At 35.3% G+C, this 22,334-nt stretch overlaps 3 protein-coding genes across 3 annotated transcripts; 2 read left to right on the top strand and 1 right to left on the bottom strand.

Annotated features, from left to right (window-relative positions):
* The first annotated feature begins 1,525 nt into the window (after window positions 1–1,525).
* LOC130656937 (carnitine O-palmitoyltransferase 1, liver isoform-like) lies at window positions 1,526–14,824 on the top strand. The gene is made up of 17 exons (XM_057459882.1): window positions 1,526–1,656; window positions 1,878–2,169; window positions 9,049–9,326; window positions 9,726–9,937; window positions 10,020–10,105; window positions 10,333–10,569; window positions 10,830–10,878; window positions 10,959–11,088; window positions 11,625–11,761; window positions 11,903–12,102; window positions 12,213–12,384; window positions 12,494–12,565; window positions 12,677–12,840; window positions 13,360–13,432; window positions 13,505–13,588; window positions 13,663–13,779; window positions 13,980–14,824. Exons 2-17 carry the CDS (start codon window positions 2,036–2,038, stop codon window positions 14,175–14,177), a joined length of 2,343 nt encoding a protein of 780 aa, XP_057315865.1. The 5' UTR covers window positions 1,526–1,656; window positions 1,878–2,035; the 3' UTR covers window positions 14,178–14,824.
* Window positions 14,825–15,205: 381 nt separating this feature from the next.
* On the top strand, window positions 15,206–17,122 carry LOC130656943 (muscarinic acetylcholine receptor M3-like). The gene has a single exon (XM_057459888.1). The coding sequence runs from the start codon at window positions 15,657–15,659 to the stop codon at window positions 16,806–16,808; it is 1,152 nt and encodes a 383-aa protein (XP_057315871.1). The 5' UTR covers window positions 15,206–15,656; the 3' UTR covers window positions 16,809–17,122.
* A 1,535-nt stretch (window positions 17,123–18,657) lies between these two features.
* Window positions 18,658–22,158, bottom strand: LOC130656948 (uncharacterized). Its single transcript, XM_057459892.1, has 3 exons — window positions 22,001–22,158; window positions 19,276–19,524; window positions 18,658–18,976 (listed from the first exon to the last, which is right to left on the bottom strand). Exons 2-3 carry the CDS (start codon window positions 19,477–19,479, stop codon window positions 18,878–18,880), a joined length of 303 nt encoding a protein of 100 aa, XP_057315875.1. The 5' UTR covers window positions 19,480–19,524; window positions 22,001–22,158; the 3' UTR covers window positions 18,658–18,877.
* Window positions 22,159–22,334: the final 176 nt, after the last annotated feature.

Raw genomic sequence — 22,334 nt, 5'->3', positions numbered from 1 at the left:
TTAGTACGATCTTTAAGTCCCAACTTAAGAAAAACGGTTTTCCATAAAGAAAATCCGCGAGTGTATTCTGTTTGTTTTCGTGTAGTGAAAGCCGTGCGTTACAAGAACAACATAAATTAAAAATCAAGAACTATGTCAAGAAAATGTGTCATCTCATGAAATAAGTTTGTTTTTCTCAATTCATAAATAATACTTACTTGTCTACCATTGATGATTATGTAACTATATTACTGTCATGTTTCATCACTTTCCGACATGTATAAACAGTATATAGTTGTCAGTTAAGAAATGCTTGGTTTAAGAGTAAACTAAATTTTACAAGTAAGTTGTTTTGTTTGTGTTGTCGTTGTTGTTATGGTCATTCTCAGTGAAACAATAACCCATCAAGTTAAACGGTATAGTGGATTTTTAGGAACGGATGAAATGACGGTCATAATAGAACCATATGTACCCATGTAGATGGCATTTCTTAACGAACTGTTTTATAAAACCTATTGTTGGAAGTGTCCGCTATAGAGATGTCAGTGGTCAGAGGTAATGTAAGCAGAGACCTTGGACTGATGTTTTCTATAGAGAGTGGGAGTCAGCTTAACAAAGAGTTTTCTGTAGGGATTGACCATCAATTCATCTTTCCTGAGAAAATTGTCCGCCGTAGATATGAGCCCGCTCAATAAACGATATCCACTATAAAGTTGATCGGATCAAAAATCTAATAATTTTAAGTTCCTCTTCAACGAACTTGATTGGTTATTGTATTCTATGTTTCTTTCAGAAAGCATCAGAAAAAGTTCCGAGTTTGAGTTCAAGAATTGTATTTTGCACGCGCAGAATTATTTCGTTTTCGAACTGACCTGATTACGTGGAAAAAATGCAAAAAAAATTAGCTTAACCTTTCCTGTTAGCCCGATATCCTACAATATATGTCTTTATTAACAAAAAAACCCACGAAAAACAAAAGCGACCTCAATTTGGTAGCACACTGACGACGGAACAGGCAAGGAGTTAACCTTGCTGGGCCTTCTTCTTGGTCACTATATTGACCACTTCACCCTCAGGAACAATTTGTCGACCCTGTAACAACTTGGTACACAAGATGGCTTTATAAAATCTAGACTTTTTATGTTCTGCAGACCAGATTTTTAAATTTAGTTGTAAAGAGAAAGTTTGGGGACACATGTTAAAGGGGCTACGGTTTTCGACTTTAGTGGCTTACACGAAAGTTGAGCTGATGGCCGCGAAAAACGAAAATGGCTATGTTTCCGGCATGTATGTAATTTACAGACTCGAACACATAAATATATCTAGAATTTTTATCTTCCCCAGCCTTGGTCATGTTTTCATCCAGAATGAGTCTTGCTGAAATATTTTTTGTAATATACTTTTCCAAAAAAAAATTGAAATGGAAGTGAGCCAATTTGGAATGTAACCTTCAGTTTTCAACAAAAGGCGCATCATATAACCACCGCCATGTAAAAAGTCTGGGTACAAGGTTGATTTCCATTCGAAAGTTCCTTATCACGTGACCAAATTAGTTTTGATGCCGCCATAAGAAAAATAAACACGGTCTAGGGTTCAAAGTCTGAAAAAAATTTAACGAGAGTCTTTTCAACTGAAATCCTGCATATGCATTTTATGAAATTTTGATCACCACCAACGGTAACAAAAATTAATAATTTTTCATGTATCAAATTAATTATAACATAGCTTGTCATCATACTAAATAGAGTAGTATGTAAGAGAACATTTTGAGCTAATTTTAATCCAAGAGGAAATTGCTGAAACCAACCTTTCGTATTTTTTTTTCATAGTTCAAAGTCCATTTTAACGTTGGACTTTAAACTTTTAATATATTTAAATTATTAATCTTTTTTCTTTAGATTAGTCTGGCAAGGTACTAAATTGGTGTACTTGCCCAAATGAAAGCTTGACACTTCAGGCCTTGCCCACAAGTTGCTCTTTATCATTTTGCAAAGTATTCAGCTAGCTAGCTATATGACTGGTTGTGCTGCATAATTGGGTCTTTTGATTACTTACAATGGCTGAGGCACGAGCTGCTGTTCATGAACCAAAAGTACGATATCATGAAGAAGGAACCAGTGAAATTGAACAAGAAACAAAAGTAGCTAAAAGTTTTTTCCAAGATTTAAAGATCTGTGCATTTCGAACAAGGTATGTTGGGTTAGGACTTACCTCCCATTCTTAAATAAGTTCGTTTTAAAGTAATGATTCCATGTAAAAAGAAATGAATGTGAATAAATTCATATTATAAAACAATCAAAGAAAATATATTTAATTTGTCTACTTCTTAAACGATGACCCTTATAGATTTTAAATACTCCCCTTTACAGTTGTAACATAAGAAAGATTTATATAAACAATGGTTTGCAGAAACTGTGAACTCGTGTATTCAATAGATATAGATATTTTACATGGTTAGCCTCACAAATATCAAGGAATATACCCTGTCTATTATTTCAAGGAGAGACCACGGCTTAGATAGGGAGTCCTAAAGTATTTAATGCTCATTTTAAACTACACAGACCTAATTAGGGTCCACGCTCTATTAGACAACTTCCTGCAACATCAAACAGTCCACACAGTATGTCATCTCTCCAATTTTCCTTACATGGCTTGGGTTACCCTAGGCTATGGTGAAATTCACTTGTCCATATTGAATCTCTACCAAGAGAAATCGAACCCTAGTGTCTCGCACAAAGTGTGGGAGTTACCACTAAGCTACTAAGCTATATGTGTCTGACGTAACGGCCAGAAAAGATATTAACACAAAAGGTGAGGTGGTGGGTGAAAAGATATTAACACAACCCATCATTCTGAGTACGCTTCACAAACATTAAAAAAAAACTAGTTTTTCTTTATTTTTAAAAAAAACATTTTTCAACTTTCTAACTTGCTTCATGAAAAAAAACACCTTAAAATGTAGTTATCAATCGACCGAATGAACTATATATAATGATGTTATAGTTTGCTAAATACGCATAAAAAGCATAAAGTAAGTAAAGTGCGTACCCAGCAGCGCTGTAGATTAGTGGTTATAGCTCTCGTACTCTGTGCGGGAGACCGGGATTCAATGCCTTTTGACGGCGATTCAACATGGGCGAGTAAATGTTACCATAGGCCCAGGTTAACCCATGCCATGTGAGGGAAATTGGAGAGATGGCATATTGTGTGGGTTGTTGGATGTTGCCAGGAGTTGTCTAGTAGAGCAACGGCCCTAATTGGGTCTGTGTAGCTCAAAATGAGCATTAAATACTCTAGGACTCTCCATCTAAGCCATGGCCTTTCCTGGAAGTAATAGACAGGTTATATCCCTTGATATTTGTGAGGCTAGCCATGTAAAATATGCATATCTATCTTTCTATCTATCCATCTCAGGCCTTGCCATGAGTCGCGAGCAATTGCTCGCGCCCGCATAGTGCTCGTGTAAATGCTCGTTACCCGAGCATTCTATTGCTTGCGTAAATATTAACATTTTGAGATAATTGTAAACGTTTTTCTTAAGAATTGATTGGTCTTTTAAGTGAAATTCCTGCACGAACGCTCAACCTGAAACTGAAAAGATATTTGGTGTGATTATTTTCCACCCATCGTGCAAAAGTTCATTCACCATTTTGTAAAACACTTGCGATACGGGCATTAAGGTTAATTTTTGTTGTGCATTTATTTTGCAGTAGAAAAGTAATCCATTAAATTTGGACCTGCTATGGTTTCCAATTGTTTCGTCAAATGAAGAAATTATCTACAATTAAATCCATGATAAATTGTCTGTTCCGCCTGTAAGTGCAGTTTTGCAGACTTGCGTCATCCGTGCTCGGTCGGCATTCACCTCCGCATTAGTTAAGAACCGCATGGCTGGATTTCTTGTGTAAGACCTGGTTACCAACGACGAAGGGGCCAGGCAAAAGAGATTTATGTCTATGTAGTTCTTTTAACTAAGTCAGGAGTCGGTGAATTAGCTAGGATGGTCAGGTTGGCTATGAATAGGCTTGGTCGTTGATTTCAAGGACCAGGACTATTCAATAATTCTGATATCTAAAAGTGTCCGTCCAAGACGGAAATCTATCGGACGTTTTAACCGACGAAAGTTCTAAACAAGCCACGGACATGTCCGATTAAACTGGAAATGTGGCAGGCATTTTACGCCTGAAACGATTTAGGTGTGTGCCAAGGCGCACGCCTCTCCTGAAAAAGATGCCCTGAGAGACTAAATGTAAAGAGCCTGTAATACTCTTAGCCTGTAATACTCTGAGCTTGTGGAAATTGACTTAAGACCTAAGTTATTTGTTAAGGTCCAAAAACTTAAAGGTACTACTTTTTGTCTCACTTAATCCATCATCTTTTTCGAACATTTCTGGGTCGTGGATTATTTAGAAATTGTGAAAGGTGGAACTCAGGGCATTTTTAACACCCTTGCCAAAATAATATTTTGCAACACATCTGCTGCAGAGTACTGTTCAAGTAATACCGTTTTGTCATTTCAAGAAATATATTGTTGAAATATTATGTCCAGGGTTTAAGATGCCGTAGAAACAAGGTTGATTTTTCGTATTATTGTCAATTTTCAACTTTTCAATACTTTTTTTATATATATTGATAGCAAAACACCCTTACTCTTTTTGCCTTTTGTTTTGAGAGGGTAGATATTAGAAACAGTTACTGTGCAGGGTAGATATTCTCAGATCCGGGTTAATATGCTTGAAATTTTATAATCATTTTTAACAAATGACCAAAATATTTAAATTCAGCACCAGAATTTATGGAAACATGCAAATTTTCAAGATTATACACTAAGTACAACTGCCTCTATTAGTAGCCAATCGTTCAATATTTTCTGAAGAAATGACCACACAAATTAACTGCAGTAAAAATTTTTCACTGCAGTTAGATATTATGGTCAAACTCTTACAAAATTTAAAAACTTTAAATTACAATAAATCCTGTTCTAATAATTTTTTGGTAAAAGCATCTGGATATATTGGAGTTGAGCTTATTACAAGTCTTGCTAACCAAATTATAAAGGATGGTGCTATACCAAGTGAGTGGCAATCGAGTGTAATAGTGAATTGTTTCAAGGGCAAGGGTGATGCATTAGAAGGGGGTAACTATAGAGGTTTGAAGTTGGTTGATCAAATAATGAAAGTTATTGAAAGAGTGATTGATAAGTTACTTAGAGAAAGAATTGATATAGATAAGATGCAATTTGATTTTGTTCCAGGGCGTGGCACTACAGATGCTATATTTTTACTCAGACAGCTTCAGGAAAAGTATTTAGGAAAGTGAAAGTTATTGAAAGAGTGATTGATAAGTTACTTAGAGAAAGAATTGATATAGATAAGATGCAATTTGGTTTTGTTCCAGGGCGTGGCACTACAGATGCAATATTTTTACTCAGACAGCTTCAGGAAAAGTATTTAGGAAAGAGGAAGAATCTCTATTTTGCCTTTGTATATTTAGAGAAAGCTTTTGATAGAGTGCCACGTAAAGTTATTTGGTGTGCTATGAGAAAATTAGGTGTGGATGAGTGGCTAGTTACGATGGTTCAGTCTATGTACAGCAATGCTAGAAGTCGTGTCAGGATTAACGATTCACTTAGTGATGAATTTAGTGTAAATGTTGGTGTACATCAGGGTTCTGTACTTAGTCCTTTGTTGTTTATTCTAGTCTTAGAAGCGCTGTCGATGGAGTTCAGAACAGGTTGTCCATGGGAGTTATTGTATGCAGATGATTTGGTTCTCATAGCAGAGTCGATGGAAGAATTAGTTGAAAAGTTTGAGAAGTGGAAGAAAGGACTAGAAGAGAAAGGGCTGAAGGTAAACACAGCAAAGTCTAAAGTCATGATAAGTAGCATCGCAGCCAAGTGTGACCTTGTAGTTGGAAAGTGGCCTTGTGGAGTTTGCAGGAAAGGGGTTGGTAGTAACTCAATTTTTTGTCAGACTTGCAAGCATTGGGTACATAAGAAGTGCAGTAGTATTAGTGGAAGGTTAAGAGCTGGCATACAGTTTGTATGCAAGCGTTGCAAAGGTGAGATTATAGAGAATGAAGTATTTCCAGCTTTAATGATGTACAACAGTGGCTCGTTAGAGATAGTTAAGAACTTCTGTTACTTAGGTGATATGTTGAGCAGTGAAGGGGGTGTTGGAAGAAGTGTTACTTGCAGGATAGGTTCTGCTTGGAAAAAGTTTAGAGAGTTACTTCCTTTATTGACTAGCAGAGTCCTGTCAATTGAGGTAAAAGGAAGGTTGTATGAGGCCTGTGTAAGAAGTGTTATGTTGTACGGTAGTGAGACATGGGCAGTGAAGCAGGAAGATCTTGACCGTTTAGAAAGGAATGATATGAGAATGGTTAGGTGGATGTGTAATGCCAGTCTGAGAGACAGAAAGAGTTCAGATGAGCTAAGAAGTCTCTGTAGAATTAAAGATGTTATCCAGATAAGAAGATTGAATTGGCTGGGGCACTTGGAAAGAATGGAGGAGGATAATTGGGTAAGAAAGTGTAGAGACTTGATAGTTCCTGGGGCAAAGCCCAGAGGCAGACCGAGAAAGACTTGGCAAGAGGTTATAAGGACAGACTTGATAGAGAGGAAGTTGAGTTTAGATCTAACACAGTCTAGATCAGATTGGAAGAGGGTCATTAATATACCCTGTCCAACCCATGCTAGCATAGAAAACGGACGTTAAGCTGAGAATGATGATGATGATGATGATATCATCTATACCTATTCCTTATTTTTTTTTCGTTTTTATCCTGGATGTTATGTTATCCTGTTGTCTGTATAACAATAACTAGACCCATAGTTCTACAAAAACACTTTACCTTTAATTTTAAATAAAATATTCATGAGTTATTAATTATTCATAAAGTTTAAGTGGGTGTAACCATGATTTTTGCAGGTAAAAGCAAAGTTCTTTGATTTGCTTTTTCTTGAAATAAATTTTTTAGCCATAACGGTATATATTTTTGTCGAACACTCCCCTCCATCTTCTCAAAATTGTACGAAAGCAAGTTTGTTGCGACAATTATATCTTTGGCTACAAAACTTTGCTTTTTCTAACGCAGAAGGTGACGAAATATCTAGTTATTGATCTATCATGCTTAAAAATAGAAAAATCAGTCATAAAACAGCTATTGTAACACAAAATATGCTATATTTTTGGAACTATGTGTTGTTTTAAGTGAAAAAAGCAAAGTTTTTTAGAGCTGAATAAGAGCTTTGCAGTCATATTTTTTTCAACGAACAAAAATTTTACTGAGGGGAGTGTTCAACAAAATGAACTGGAAGGGTGAATTTTTGTACAAAATTTTTTTCTCCTTTTTGGATTTTTTTTGTAGAAATACTTTATCATCACTCTAGAGATGATTTATTTGGCTTTCAGAATATATATATTTGTTAGGGTTAATGTAGCGAGCAGAGGAGATATTTTAAATATGCTGAGTATGTGCCTTAGGGGGTTACCGTAATTGTCACTTTAAAAGAAACAAAAGATGGGTAAAACAAAAAATAATAAATGCTTATCAAACACCTTTAAACAATGGTTTTACAGGTACCATATAGGTGTGAAAATTATTTCTGATAAACTGGCAATTGTTTTTTTAATTTATTTTTTTCATATCATCATGTGCCTGTGGGTAATTTTGGAACTGAAATACCAACATTGTCCCAGGGTCCTTTTAGTCTAATGAAAGAGCAAGTTGAATTTATGTGTTTATGGTGCTGCATCACCAAAAAAGGCTACCAAAATCATTGCGCATGTTGAACATTGAAAAATATTAAAAGCAAGCTAAAAATATTTGATTATATTTTGCCCTGTGACCTGTGGAATACACCAGGTGGCTAATAAGCTACAAATGCATGCATATAGGTGAGTTCATAGAATATGTGGTTCTGGATAACTTATATAATTTGCTAAATTCACTCTGATTATTCTCAAAATGCACAACAATGCTTCTTCTATTCCTATGCAGATAAAAAATACCAAATATGTTTTCTATATAGTTATACACCTTTCAGAATATAAATGAGTGACCTTAGAGCAAGGCCATTTTTTATTTATGCAAATTAAGTTTTGTGGGAAAGATCAGGTAGCAATGGTAATGATCGTTTGTAAACTTACTAAAAACCATCGGCAATATTCTATGGATATGTTATAAAAAATGTAAACATGCCTTAAACATCAACGATTCCTTTTCTTCATTCCACTTTGGACAGTAGACATTTTACCAAAAAAATGAAAGTAATGACATTAGATCTTAAAAGTGGAAGAAGTTGTAATGCAGAAATGATTCATTATTATCATCCTTTTTTGATGATTGCTTCTATTATTGAAGCATTATGTAAAGCTGACAAAATCATTTGAATTACAAAACTTATTAGGAAGGTTTTTCTTTTCAAGATGCTGAATAGTAAGAAACTCATTTCTCCAGTGATTTTTCAAGCGTGTCGCATCAAATGTTTTAGGAAACTGGATGCCTTTTAGATGCCAACATTGCGTCATCCCAGCATAAATGAGTTCTGCTGGTAACAAATTTTTTGCAGCAGTAACACTGAAAGTACCAGTGATTTGCTTACCCTTTCCTTTTCCCTTTGATTGGCATTGACTTGACACCTGAAAATTAAAAAGTTGTATTACTAAATGTAGATTTCACTTAAAAATGAACGACCCCACAATTTATTTATCAAATATGAGCCTTATAGCAACAGTCTTCATAATATTCTGAAGTCATACATACAAGTAGTACCAGGTAGTGATTGGGAAATAAATTTTCTCTAACAAGTATTTCTGGGTTTTTATTATAAAATTAAAAATGTCATTTGGTTACGTGGAATATTCATTTTGCATTGTTCAGTTGCATTAAAAAGAGGGTATTATGGCATTAAAAATTGCATTTCTGCAGCTAAGTACATCGTTTTTAGCAGGTATTACTTTCAATAGGTTTCTAACACAACATTCAAGTTTGACTGCAGGATACTATTGTATAGAAAATAAACTAAAACTTGTCACACAATTAAGATGTGTATTTTACTTTATGTAGACGGCAGATTTACAATGGGTTGTGGCCAACCACATGGGACAATCTGCTTGCAGCACTGGCAGTTGTATTTCTAATGATGTACATTGATCATCCAAAATTGAATGTGATTAGCAAATACTTTTGGTTGGTTGGTGATTACATGTATTTAGATGACTCGTACCCATACTTCTTCAGATTGTTTATGATCTCACTTATTTCATCGATTGTTTATTTCATTGTAATTTTGTATACTCGACAATACATTTTGAGGTTTTTGCTGGCATATAAAGGCTGGCTTTGTGAGTACTTTCTGATGTTCTTTAGTTTACTTTTATTGTACTTTAACTACTCAATAAAGCCCACTCCTTCCTATTTGCCCCCCATTCTAAATAAAAGTTCTGAAAAATAAGCCTGCACCTTTAAATAAACCCCCTTCCCCCCAGTGAAGTTTACATGAGTTGAGTTCAATACTTATTTTAGAGAAAAAGATTGCATCCTATTGTAATGCTTCTATAGTAATATTTCTATGCCAGGAAACCTCCTACCCACTAACTTCTAACAACTGTCCTTCCTTCCTATAAACCCCCCACCTTTAAAATTGTATCTGACATATAATCTACTAGGGGCTGAATCGGTATTTCCAGTACTGAGTAAAAAGAAATTAATGAGACTTAAATTTTCATTGTATTGTCCCTTAGATCAACCACCTCGCTCACAGAGTATAATAGTCATTATCTGGGCCCTTATTGTTCGAGTTGTAAGTGGTCGTCACCCAAGATTGTATGCCTATCAAAACAGTTTACCACGCATGAATGTTCCTCCACTAAAAAGTACTGTTAAAAAGTTTATGGAGTCCGTAAAACCAGTTTTGGGAAGAGAAGAATACGAAGAAATGGAAAAAAATTCAAAAGTATTCCTTTTATCACTTTTGTTATTGATATTTTGTCACTGAAGCCAGCTTTATGATGTTCATCTTTTCTGATTTACTTCAGGAGTTTCTGTCCACAATTGGCCCAAAGTTGCAATGGATTTTGCAGTTGAAATCATGGTGGGCACCAAACTATTGCACTGATTGGTGGTAAGGGGTTTGGACTTCTTTATTTGCGAGATTGCTTTTAATTATGCGAGGATGGCGACAATGTAACCCCTGAGGATGCAAGAAAAAAAAATTCTTAATGGATCAGGAATCAGTTTTTGATTAGCTTAATATGCAACTTAGTTGAAGGACATATTTATGTAACAAGAAGCATTTCTTGATGATGCAGGAGAAACACTTTAACAAAGTCACAAAATTTTATTTTTTAGGGAGAAGTATGTTTACCTGATGGGTCGTGATCCTATCAGTATAAACAGTAACTATTATTGCTTAGATCAAGGAAACTGGGTTCCAACACCTATTCAAACTTCTCGCGCAGCTGGAATCACATGTTTAATGTTAATATTTAAGAACCTTCTGGATACGGAAAAGTTAGATCCTCTTGTTATAAGGAAAACTATTCCCTTGTGTATGTGGCAGTACCAGAGGATGTTTGGGACAGCAAGGTAACTAAAAGTAACCTGATTTCTCATGTTGGTTTGTTTTCAGTTTTTTTTCTATATTTTGTATTTATTTCCTCTTTAAATTTTAAATTCAATGTATTTTTTTATTGGCATTGGATTGTATTAAATTTTATTAACAACAAGCATTGGCAAACAATTTACTGCACCAGTTCTTGTTTTTTTTTTATTATCAGTTTATAATTCGTGCTTGGTTTATAATCTGTGCCAATTTTTATTTTATGTGAATTTGCTTTCGTATTTAGGGTTCCAAGAACCGACCAAGATAAAATTAAACATTGCCCTGGATCAGAGGTGCTGTTTAACTAATGAAATAATTTTCTCCTTGATGTTGTAAATATATTTCCAACATTCCAGGTGTTTTTTTTCTTTAGCATATTGTTGTGTTATCAAAAGGACACTTCTATAAATTATACGTTGTTGACGCGCATGGAAAGAAATTAAATGTGTTGGATTTACAGGGCCAATATGAATGGATATTGAAAGATGCAGAAACTCAAACAAGTATGGCTGTATTCTCTTAACCTATTTAAAAGTATAAAGATAGTAAAAAAATTGTTTTGAAATCGACTGTTTTTCAATTGCGAAACACCATCGCCTAAAAAATGCTCTGCAGCGAAAATTCTACTTGGGCACATTTGTAGGCTGGGCACTTTTATAGGCTGTGCACATTTATTTAGATGGGTAAACATGTTGAAAATGCGCTAGTCACAGCTTCGGCAATTTCTCAATTATGGAACAAATAATGGAACGACCCGCAAAGTTTTGGAAGCGGGCAAATAGGGCATGCTCACGTCTGCAAAAATTAGTATCTGGTTTTAAGCAAGTAACATTTTCTGTCATTTCATTTTGTTGTTGCTTTACTTTGTACGCTACTACTGAAAGTCTTAAGTCCGTTTGCGAACATGGAATGTTCAATGTGCGTTTGTCTAATATAAAAGGGTGTAAATGATTGCTTGTGGGTACGATCTTTGAAATTTGACCTTAACTCTGCAAAGATAAACTTTCTAACGTTGCTTAATTTTTCTTTTTATGTCAAGCATCAACAGAAGCAGAGTGTCGAATCCCAGCACTTACTGGCAGCGAGCGTAACAGTTGGGCACGAGTACGTCGTGAACACTTTACATCTGGCATCAACAAAAACTCCTTACAAGCCATCGAAGAAGCATTATTTTTGGTAAGACAATTCTACCATGTTATTACCATTATTCTACGGTAAGTACTTCAGCAGCACAGCAGCCAGCAACATCTGGAACATTAAAAGACTAGTCCCTATATCATACGCAAGACATTTTTTAAAATCAGAAACCCTTTTTAGGTCGTGCTTGATGAGAATGAATGTACGGACATGTCAACACGTGGTAAACATTTGATGCATGGTGACGGAGCATCTCTTTGGTTTGACAAAACTATGAACGTTGTCGTCTTCAAAGATGGGCGGATGGGAATGAACTGTGAGCATGCGTGGGCTGATGCACCTGTTATTGGACATTTGATGGAATATGTGTTAACGCACGAGTAAGTTGCCTACTCCAATAATCAATTTCTCTCTTTACGGTTTTTACCTCTATGACAAATTCTATGTACCTATTATCAGGGAAATTTTTTGCCATTGAGCTTTTTTTTAGATATTTGTATCGTATGTACGATGATCAAGGTAATTGTAAACCGTTCTTATCAACTGACACTAAGCAAGTGTTTAAAAGATCGAATGCTGTCATCACTCCAATGAGATTGTACTGGGATGTGAATAAAGAATTAGCAAAAAGTATTGACGAAGCGTACAAATTTTCTATTAAGGTAAGTCAGTGCTATCACATTTCTATTGGTATTGTTAATAACTTATCACTTTCTGCATTGCGTAAAAAGAACCTTGTTTCTTTTACACTGTGTTTCTTTTATCATTTAGAATAATAATGATTTGTCGTTGGCAGTACGAAAACATGACTTGTTTGGGAAAGGTTTTATTAAAACTACCAAGGTAGGATTCCTTATGTCTCGCTGCTCTCTAAACGAACTTACTTACTCAACTCTCAAAAAATACAGATTACAATAATTAGTTTGAAATAAACAAGTTATCCAATTACTTTAGATGAGTCCTGATGCGTATATCCAAATGGCGTTGCAACTGGCATATTACAAAGATTCCGAGCAAAGCTTCGCTTTGACTTATGAATCGTCGATGACAAGGTTGTTTTTACAAGGTCGCACTGAAACTGTACGCTCACTAACTGAGAACGTTAAAGAGTTTGTTATGTGAGTAACTTTTTTATGCGTTTTATGTTGTACGCAATTACTATTAGCCGATGTTTTCTTGACAACAACAACACGAAACAATGATATAAATTCCTTTGTGTCAGCATAATAAGAATATTGGTTTAAGGAGTTTGTGACCACGTAATTCTATAAGACTATGAACTTTTTTATCTATAAAAGTGTGACCACGAAATATTTGGTGGCGAGGTGGCGTTCCGTGAGAGTTCAACTGTGCCCAAAGTAAAGCGAAATCGCTTTGTTCTCGGAAATATTTAACGTTTAGCTTTTTGACAGAAGTGACATTTCAGAGGAAGTCAGTGCAACTGCGCATGTGCAGTTTATCATGTGTCGGCGTAAAAGATGACCGCGACCCGAAATTTTAAAGGCATTTTCCTTAAAATTTCACTTTACTTTAGACGTAGTTAAAGTTAATCCCAACCTAAAAAAAACGCTAGTATAGGCGGACATAATGGGGGCATAACAAGGGTAATGTATGTGATTTTCTCTGTTTTCATTTAGCGCCATGAATGATGTAAACGTATCCGCTAAGGAAAAATACCGACTCATGCAGGCAGCTGCTTCAAGGCATCAGGTATGTATATTTGCGCTGTAAACACCCATTTTTTTATTTCAAACTGAGTTAAACTGTTATGAATAATTATAGAGGCTGTATCGTGATGCGATGAGCGGGAAGGGAATAGACCGGCATTTATTTTCGTTGTACATCGTTTGTCGTGGACAAGGATATGTGAGTTTGGTCCTTTTATTGTTTTACTTCTTATGAACTGGAAATAGGTATATTTTTTGTTTCTTTTTGTATAGGAGAGTCCGTTTCTAAAAGGAGCGTTAACCTTACCGTGGACTCTATCAACCAGTCAACAACCTCAACAGCAAATGGATAGAGGTTTCGATCTCAATATACCAGAAGTACAAGACACGGTATGTTTTGAAATTAATTTCCAATGTAGTCGGAATATCGGAGCGGCCACTATGATATTTTATACAAGGGCGGGGATAATACTATGGCGGTTTAGATTTTTCTTTAAAAGTCATTAAACAAGGGGTTATACAACAGAGGTCGGAAATTTGTCTCGGTCCATGTGTCGTATATCTTGAAGCAGTAATGTAATTCTTTTTAGCTTTCACCTGGCGGAGGTTTTGGACCAGTTTCAGATACAGGGTATGGTGTATCGTATATGATACCAGATGAAGAACTTATATATTTTCACGTTTCATCCAAAAAGTCTGCAAAAAACACGGATAGTCAGCGATTCGTTGAAAATATATTTTGGGCATTATCCGAAATGAAGAGGGTGGCTTTGGAAGCAAAAAGGTAGTGGCGTAGTTCGTTTTAGTTGCCTAGTTATCATGTTTCGTCTGATTTGCACCGCGCTTGAAAACAGGTACCAATTTGGAAAAAAAGTTCCAGCAACTTTCCTCCTTATGGGAGCGATAATCAGAGAAAATATGGTATTTAGGATGTGTAAGTATAATATTGTTAAATTTTTTAAAAATTTGAGAATTAATAATCACTGTATGTATGTGTATATATATGTAGCCTTAAATGTCGGCTTCCGTTAATATGAACAACTGTTCTACAACCGCTGTACAGCAGTAGTCGTTACGAATATAATGGAAACACATGTTGTACAACAGCAACGCAATGTTACACAATAATTGTTGTAGAGATGGATTTTTCGATCTCCACAACAATTGCACAATATTTACTGACGTTAATAGAAACCAACCTTCGAATTGTAGCAGAATTCATTCAATTTGTTTTTGCGTAGTTGAGCAGGAATTTGTTTTATTAGGTGTGTGTTTCACGATTTTATTTGTACCGCTTGTTAAAACCATTTTTTGCTACGAGCTGTTAAAGGTTTTGTAGAAGATTGAAAAGTTTTTATCTGTTTGTAGATTTTATCGCACTGCGTTTGTAAGTGTTTTACTTATTGTACTCATAATAAAAAACGAAATCTCCAAATCGATGTGTTTTACTTTACCAACTATCCTTTGCGAATAAACCAACCTTACAACGATCAAATCTCCTACACAGGTGCACCTTTAGTGACAAAATTTTGAGAAGGAGATGGGAATCAGGGCCGACAAAAAATTAAGGCTGACGAAAGCCGTTGGAACGAGGGTCAGAGAATGTTTACATATGATCAGTTAGCCAATACCAGAGACGCGACAAATGTTTTAACATCTAACGTCATTTTAAATTTTCGAATAAAGTCGACGAAGTTTAAAACCTAAAAAACTTTTTTAAAAAAAATAAATAAGTTTAAAAGCCAAAGTTCGTACTGAAGAAATCCGTTCTTTAAATTATTCATACATTAAAGTATCACGCAGCATCTCTTTTTAACCAAAAATAAAACACTAAGCTGTGTCTCAACAAAAGGTTAAAAATGTTCTTTTTGCCATCGCATTGGGGAAATGGGGAGTTGGGTGGGACGAAAACAAGATCGTAACCACCATGCTGTGTAAAAGTATCCATTTGAAAAAAAAAAATATTGAAAATAAATTCTATTTTGATTGCCATAAAAAATAAATTTAAAAGAAGAATTAAACTTCGAGCTGTTTAGCATTGTAATCGTGTATACACAGTTCTTTTGTAAACAGCTGCAAAATTATTATTTCTGATAAAAAATTTATTTCCTTCCCTATTTTACTTCCTGAGAACCTGTATTGGTAGTTTTTTCAGAAAAAGTACACGTCTAATCACAACGGTCGTGCGAGTTTTTGCGTGAATATCAGCGACAAAGACCTAACAACTCTGCGTCAACTTCTTCATACACGAGTGAAAAACATCTGTTATGATGAATATCACAACTACTACACACGCTTTCATCAACAGCACAGCCACGACAACAGTCGCTGCTTCTGTTGCAGCAGACACATACACTGATGTCCAAATGGTGTTCATATATGTTGCCATGGTTTTGCTCAGTGCGTTTACAGTCATCGGAAATATAGCAGTGTTCGTGGCGTATTTCAGGACTCCGGATTTGCAAAACTCGACGAATTATTTCATTCTTTCTCTGGCGACAGCAGATGTTGTAATTGGTCTTATATCAGTGAATTTTTACACAGTCTATCTTGCGTACGGTTACTGGCCACTAAATGAAGTTTTATGTGATTTTTGGTTATGTGCGGATTATTGGTGTTGTCAAGCTTCTGTTCTGAATCTTGTTGTCATATCCGTTGACAGATTATTCTCAATTAAATATCCTGTCGCTTACCGTTCTCGTCGTTCCGATGCCATTGTAAAAAAAGTCATCGTCGTTATCTGGATCTTCGCTTTTTTGCTGTGGGTGCCATGGATTATTTCTTACCAATTCATTCAAGGCGAACGTACCGTCCCAGTGGATAGCTGTTATATTCAATTTTTGTATGAGAGTTGGTACATTACGATCATTACGGCATGCTTCGGCTACTACGGTCCAATCCTCCTTATTTCAATTGTTTACATAAATATCTACAGTTTATTGTTACAGCGCAAGAGAAAGGTTAGTGCTATCACTGGTGCTGGCTCCATACGCGATAAATCATACAATTCTGTGACTGCAGTTACCGACCTCAAGACAGAACAGTCTGTAACAGAATGCAACACGAGTAACTTTGCGGCAACTAAAAACACCGAGAATGATACGACTGTTTCTAAAGGTTATTCTGTCCGAAGTAAAAATGGTTCTGTTGTGAACCAAAAACGAAGGGGTCTTTCGGACCACGAGAGAGCAGCGACCTTGTTAGTGTTAATCATATTAGCATACGCTATCACTTGGCTGCCGTACGATTTGTTTGCAGTGATTGCGCCATTCTGCGATACATGCATATCAGCTGATTGGTGGCATTTCGGATATATCTTCTGTTATGTTAATTCACTCATAAATCCAATTTGTTATGCTTTTGGTAATAAAAAATTTAAAAGAGCTTTCAAGGAGATTTTGTGCTGTCGTAAAACTTAAACATAAAGAGACACAGTTGAGGAGTAAGGAGATGATGTTTTTGAAAAAAAATGTGCAGAGTATTGATGAAAAAACAAAAAACAAATAAGATATTTCATCGTAATTAACTCTTTATTAATTTAACGGAACCGAAGACTTGATCAAAGAAAGAAAGTGAAGTTGTTCGTAACTTTTAATAAACACGTTGCTAACACATTTAAAAAAACACGGCCTGTTTACAGTACGATTTCACTCACTCAAAAAAGGTTGTATCTTTTAAATATATATTACATAATATATAGTGCAGCCAAAATGTTGGCTGTTGCTTTGTGGGACCATGTTTATATAACAAATGGTAATTATACCAAATGTACGATTTAAATCCTCATTCGACTGGAATAAACGAGGCAATGGATTTGTTGCTTCGTTTATCCCAACCTTTTTATAAGGTTTTGCAACAGGTTTTGATTAAGTATTTGTTACTTGATGTGTTAGGTCTATCAGCGAAATGGCAAAGTGAAGTTAACGCCCATCATATGAGCTAAGAGTTAAAACCGCTTAACCAAAATCTTAACCAAAATCTAAAACCGCTTAACCAAAACAGAAAATACGTCTTTGAAATAAACAAGTTTGACGGGATAAAAAGGTTTTAAGCCCTGTAAATTAGGTATGATACCCAAAACCCACGGAATAGTTTGTCAGATAGGTTTTTTTTTGTTGTCTATATTATAATACCCGTATACGTCTGTCCGTCCGTCCGTCCGTGCAACCAAAAACTGTGCAACCAAAAACCGTGCAACTAACATGTTGTGGAAAACTACGTGTGTCACTCGCAATTGTTTCATTCATTACATAAATGAATATGAACGATTATCTTAGGAAACAAGAAGAAAGTCACAAATAGCAAAAAGCAATGCAAGCACAACAATGTGATATTTCAACAACAATTAATTTGTTACTTTGTATCCGATATGATTGAATTGAAAATTGGTTTCTAATGTTTACTTATTTTGATTTTATTATTAGCTAATAGTGTATGCCTATAAAAACTAATTGTCTAGAAGGTATACAGCATCTTTATTTTAGATTCTCTTTGCTTAAAATATTTTTATACTTTGGACTAATTCCTGGCCGTCGTAAACGCAATAGGCTGTGAGATGCACGATGAAGAAAGCAGAATTGTAATAACTGCTTATTTTTGAGGTTGAAGATGCGGAGCCAAATTCATGACTTGTCCTAAATTCGTGCTGACGTCGGCAACTTTTAAATATCTAGGAACTAATCAAAAATCTTTTAAGCTACGGAATTAAACACCGCACGAAGTACTGAACTCGTAAGGACCACTCCGTCCATGAACAGAAAACCTAATAAAATGCCACGTTTTCTAGGGGCGTTTTCAGGGTACCCCAACAAGTTGAAAATTTTCAACTTTTGATCTAGGAGGTTATAGTTAAAGTTGAAATTTAGGAGAAAAAACTATAAATAAGCCTCTACTAAACAAAACATAATGCAGGATAAATAACCTTAATTTTTTGGTCACAAATTTCGGCAATTTAGGAGGTTTTAGGTACGGTCTGGTTTTGGATGATGGAAATTACAGTGTTATAAAGTCGTCTTAATTTCACGGTGGTACATAGTTCGTGAAAAGCTGTTTTGTAAAAGTGGTTTTACCGCAAGACATATAGACTAGACTACCACGAAACTTGTCTGCTTTATAAGCAAAACAAAGAACAGTAATTGAAAACGCTGTTACTAGAACGTAATGCAGTAAAGTTATGTATGTTCAAACTCTTGTATCGACGGCGAAACACCTGTTTTTTATTTAATTTACATAAATCCTCGTTTGCAGTTGGTAAAAACGTTAGAAAAGTTATTTGGAAATATTTTTTTCAAACCTGCGATTCTACATACTACGTAATTTATTAATTTTTATTTTCTAAATAAAAACTATTAAATATATATAATGTCTAGTTTTATTCAAATAATTTCACTAATCATCTACCTGTCATGCTCGACTGTTTAAAAAAACGCGCATGTGTATTGGTGATTGCATTTAAATACGTTTTAATAGTAAAGTCCTTTCATTCCAATTACGCAGCAATTAATTTTTGTAGTTCACCAGATTGTTTCATTGCCTTGGTTTCACTACCTCCACCAATGCACTTCTTGTTTATAAACACTCGTGGCACCTGAAACACAAAAATGTATTACGTTAAGAAAAGTCATAAAAACTATTTTTTTCATCAATTGATGGGATGAAAACAAGTGTTAGCATCGTTTATGAGGATTGGAATATCAATATCAACTTCTCAGTTTTGTTGACAGCTCACATAACTCATTATATGGATATATTTTGTATGTGGAAAGAAAAAAAAATGTCAATTTATTTCATTATGGATATCAAGTCTGTAAAGGAATGGAATAATAATAATAAAAATAATAATAATGAGCGCAGTTGTGAAATGTTTTGTAGCGTATAGATACTTACACTTCTAGCACCAGTCATTTTTAAAAGCACGTCTTGTATTGCATCACAATCACTTCTGTTTTCTATCTCAATTAGGTGATAATCAGCTTTAATCTCCTTCAACGCTTCTTTAGCCATTGTACAGTACGGACAATAACTTTTGGAAAAGACCACCACTTTATGCACAGCTAGCTGTTCATCAACAAACTTTTGAGCAGCTTCCATTATTTCTGGAGATGTTTTAGAAGAGAAGATACCTATTTTGAGTACCTGTATGAAAGGAAAAAGGGGAATGTGAATTCTAATTGGTTAAAACTATGCAGGCATCAAAGACGGTTAAACCAGATAATAAACATATCATGACATGCTTTTTATTTCTCTTTGAATTTTTATTTAAAGTAAAATCACAGATTGACAAAGCTATTGATGTGAAAGCCAGATTATATGTTCAAAAGATCTGTTGCTATGTTACACAGTGGTCTTTGTAATCAGGAGAAAAACTAAGATTGCTATATAATAGGTTTTCAAAGCATTAACATCTAATTTCGACAGTTTACCACTAGGTTTAAAAAGGAAAAGAAAGGATTAGCTTAATTGTATTTGATACTACTTTAAGGTTGTAATTCACTCATAAGCAATCTATAACCAATGCCATATATAACAAATATATTAATATAAATATGTATTTTCTCATTATTTTGATTTTTGGGAAAACCTATAGGGCACTATAATTATTGACGTTTCTGACTGGATGGAAAGGAGAAAGGAACCTTTTTTCATTAAAATTCGTAATCACTATTCTTTTTACACTTCCACATTGCTTAATTTGTTTGGTGATTATGTACAGTAGTGAGACATGGCCAGTGAAGCAGGAAGATCTTGACCGTTTAGAAAGAAATGATATGGTTAGGTGGATGTGTAAAGTTAGTCTGAGAGACAGAAAGAGTTCAGATGAGCTAAGAAGCAGGCTAAGTATCCGTAGAATTAAAGATGTTATCCAGATAAGAAGATTGAATTGGCTGGGGCACATGAAAAGAATAGAGGGGGATAATTAGGGTAAGAAAGTGTAGAGACTTGATAGTTCCTGAGGCAAAGCTCAGAGGAAGACCAATAAAGACTTGGCAGGAGGTTATAAGGACAGACTTGATACAGAGGCAAAGCCCAAAGGCAGACAGAGAAAGACTTGGCAGGAGGTTATAAGGACAGACTTGATGCAGAGGAAGTTGAGTTGAACACAGTCTAGATCAGATTGGAAGAGGGTCATTAATATACCCCATCAAACCCATGCTAGCATGGAAAACGGACGTTAAGCCGAGAATGATGATGATGTAGTGTTTGGTTATAGCTCTCGTACTCTGTGCGGGAGACCGAGGTTCGACTCCTCTTGACGGCGATTCAACATGGGCGAGTGAATATTATCATAGCCCCGGGTTAACCCAAACCATGTGAGGGAAATTGGGACGATGGCACACTGCATGGGCCGTTGGATGTTGCCGGGAGTTGTCTAGTAAAGCGCTGGCCCTAATTGGTCTACGTAGCTCAAAATGAACATTGAATACTCTAGGACTCTCCATCTAAGCCATGGCCCTGTTCTGCCCAGATTGCGAAAACGACCTGTTTACAACCGGGACAGCCGGATTATGTACGCACGGTCCGATTATGTTTTTTTTGCACTGTTATGTCGTGGTGACCGGATTATGAACGCTGATATAAATAGCTGGGAGACACGCTGTGATTGGCATTTTCTTCAAGCTTTTGTAAATTAAACATTCTCTGGAAGATAGAACACCCCTAAAAACTAGACATGGCGAAATAAAAAAGTGTCGACGTAATTCTTAGTATAAACTACCCTTGTAGTAAATACATTTCAACATAATATACTTTGAAGCAACTAAATTTCACGGAACCTAAATTATTCTTTTTGCGGGAATTAATTTTGGTGAAAAGTTATTAAACTTGCGAATCCCAAAATTTAGTATTTGCCACGAATGATATAAAAGCAGTCAGCCCCAATTATATTTGTGTTATTTAAGTCCTATAATTGTCGAATAATATTTGACTGTCATACATAAGTCGGCCTGCCCCGATTATGTTCGTTCTATAATAAGTGAGAAATAATATTACACTGTCGTATATAAACTGCCCTGATTATGTTCCTTTTATAAGTGCCAAATAATATTTTTTGAGTAATAAGCCGGCCTGTCCCGATTATATTGCCCTGATTAAGTATTTTCTGCCTTGTTCTTAACCGGGGCAAGCTGCCGTACTTAATCAGGCCAATGTTCATTATCCGGGCAGAACAGCCCCTCCTGGAAATAACAGACAGGGTATATCTCTCAATATTTGTGTAGCTAGCCATGTAAAATATGCACATCTATCTAGCTAGCTACCTAACGATTCAAAAAATTTTTACTCCGCCCTCTTACCAACCAGGGACTCACAGAATTGGTACAAATTTTTGTACCGCAAATAGGTTTGTCAGATAGATAGCTAGATCTATTTCACATATTTTTGATGGTGACCTATAGCTAGGATATAATGAAGACGTTTATATGCGTTTACAACCTCGTTTTGGACAAACTATTTGTTTGATAAGCCCATAATGTCTCAGTGAGACTTTAAAAGTGTATATACTAGCTAGCTAGCTGTCATTCTAAAAAACTAAACCTACATTGTTTTGAAAGCTATACCCACATTGCATAAAAATTGAACTATATTATCAAAAGTCAAGGTAAAATCAACTCACCACTTGATCAAGCTTTTTCTTCTTTCTTCTAGGCAATTTTAATTTTTAAAGTTCATCGATTTCGTTTTGTAACCCCTATTTATAAAGGTCGGCTTGAATGTTAATCTGTGGCCTCTTTCTCTAAAATTAAAATACTGTGTTTAAATGATCTCTTTAACAAATGGGCGAAGTCACAATCAGTCACCAAAGGCTTCGTCATTATTGGCATTAGCGTAGACGATGATTAAGCATTTTTTTGCGTAGATGTTTCATTCATTCAAAGTTCATTAAGATTTTCAAGAATGTGGATTCTAGATACAATTACATACTATAGTCTACAGAAAAGTCACGTAAA

This window comes from Hydractinia symbiolongicarpus, chromosome 9 (assembly GCF_029227915.1).
Source record: "Hydractinia symbiolongicarpus strain clone_291-10 chromosome 9, HSymV2.1, whole genome shotgun sequence".
Lineage (NCBI taxonomy): Eukaryota > Metazoa > Cnidaria > Hydrozoa > Anthoathecata > Hydractiniidae > Hydractinia > Hydractinia symbiolongicarpus.
This window is presented reverse-complemented; position numbering and strand designations above follow the sequence as displayed.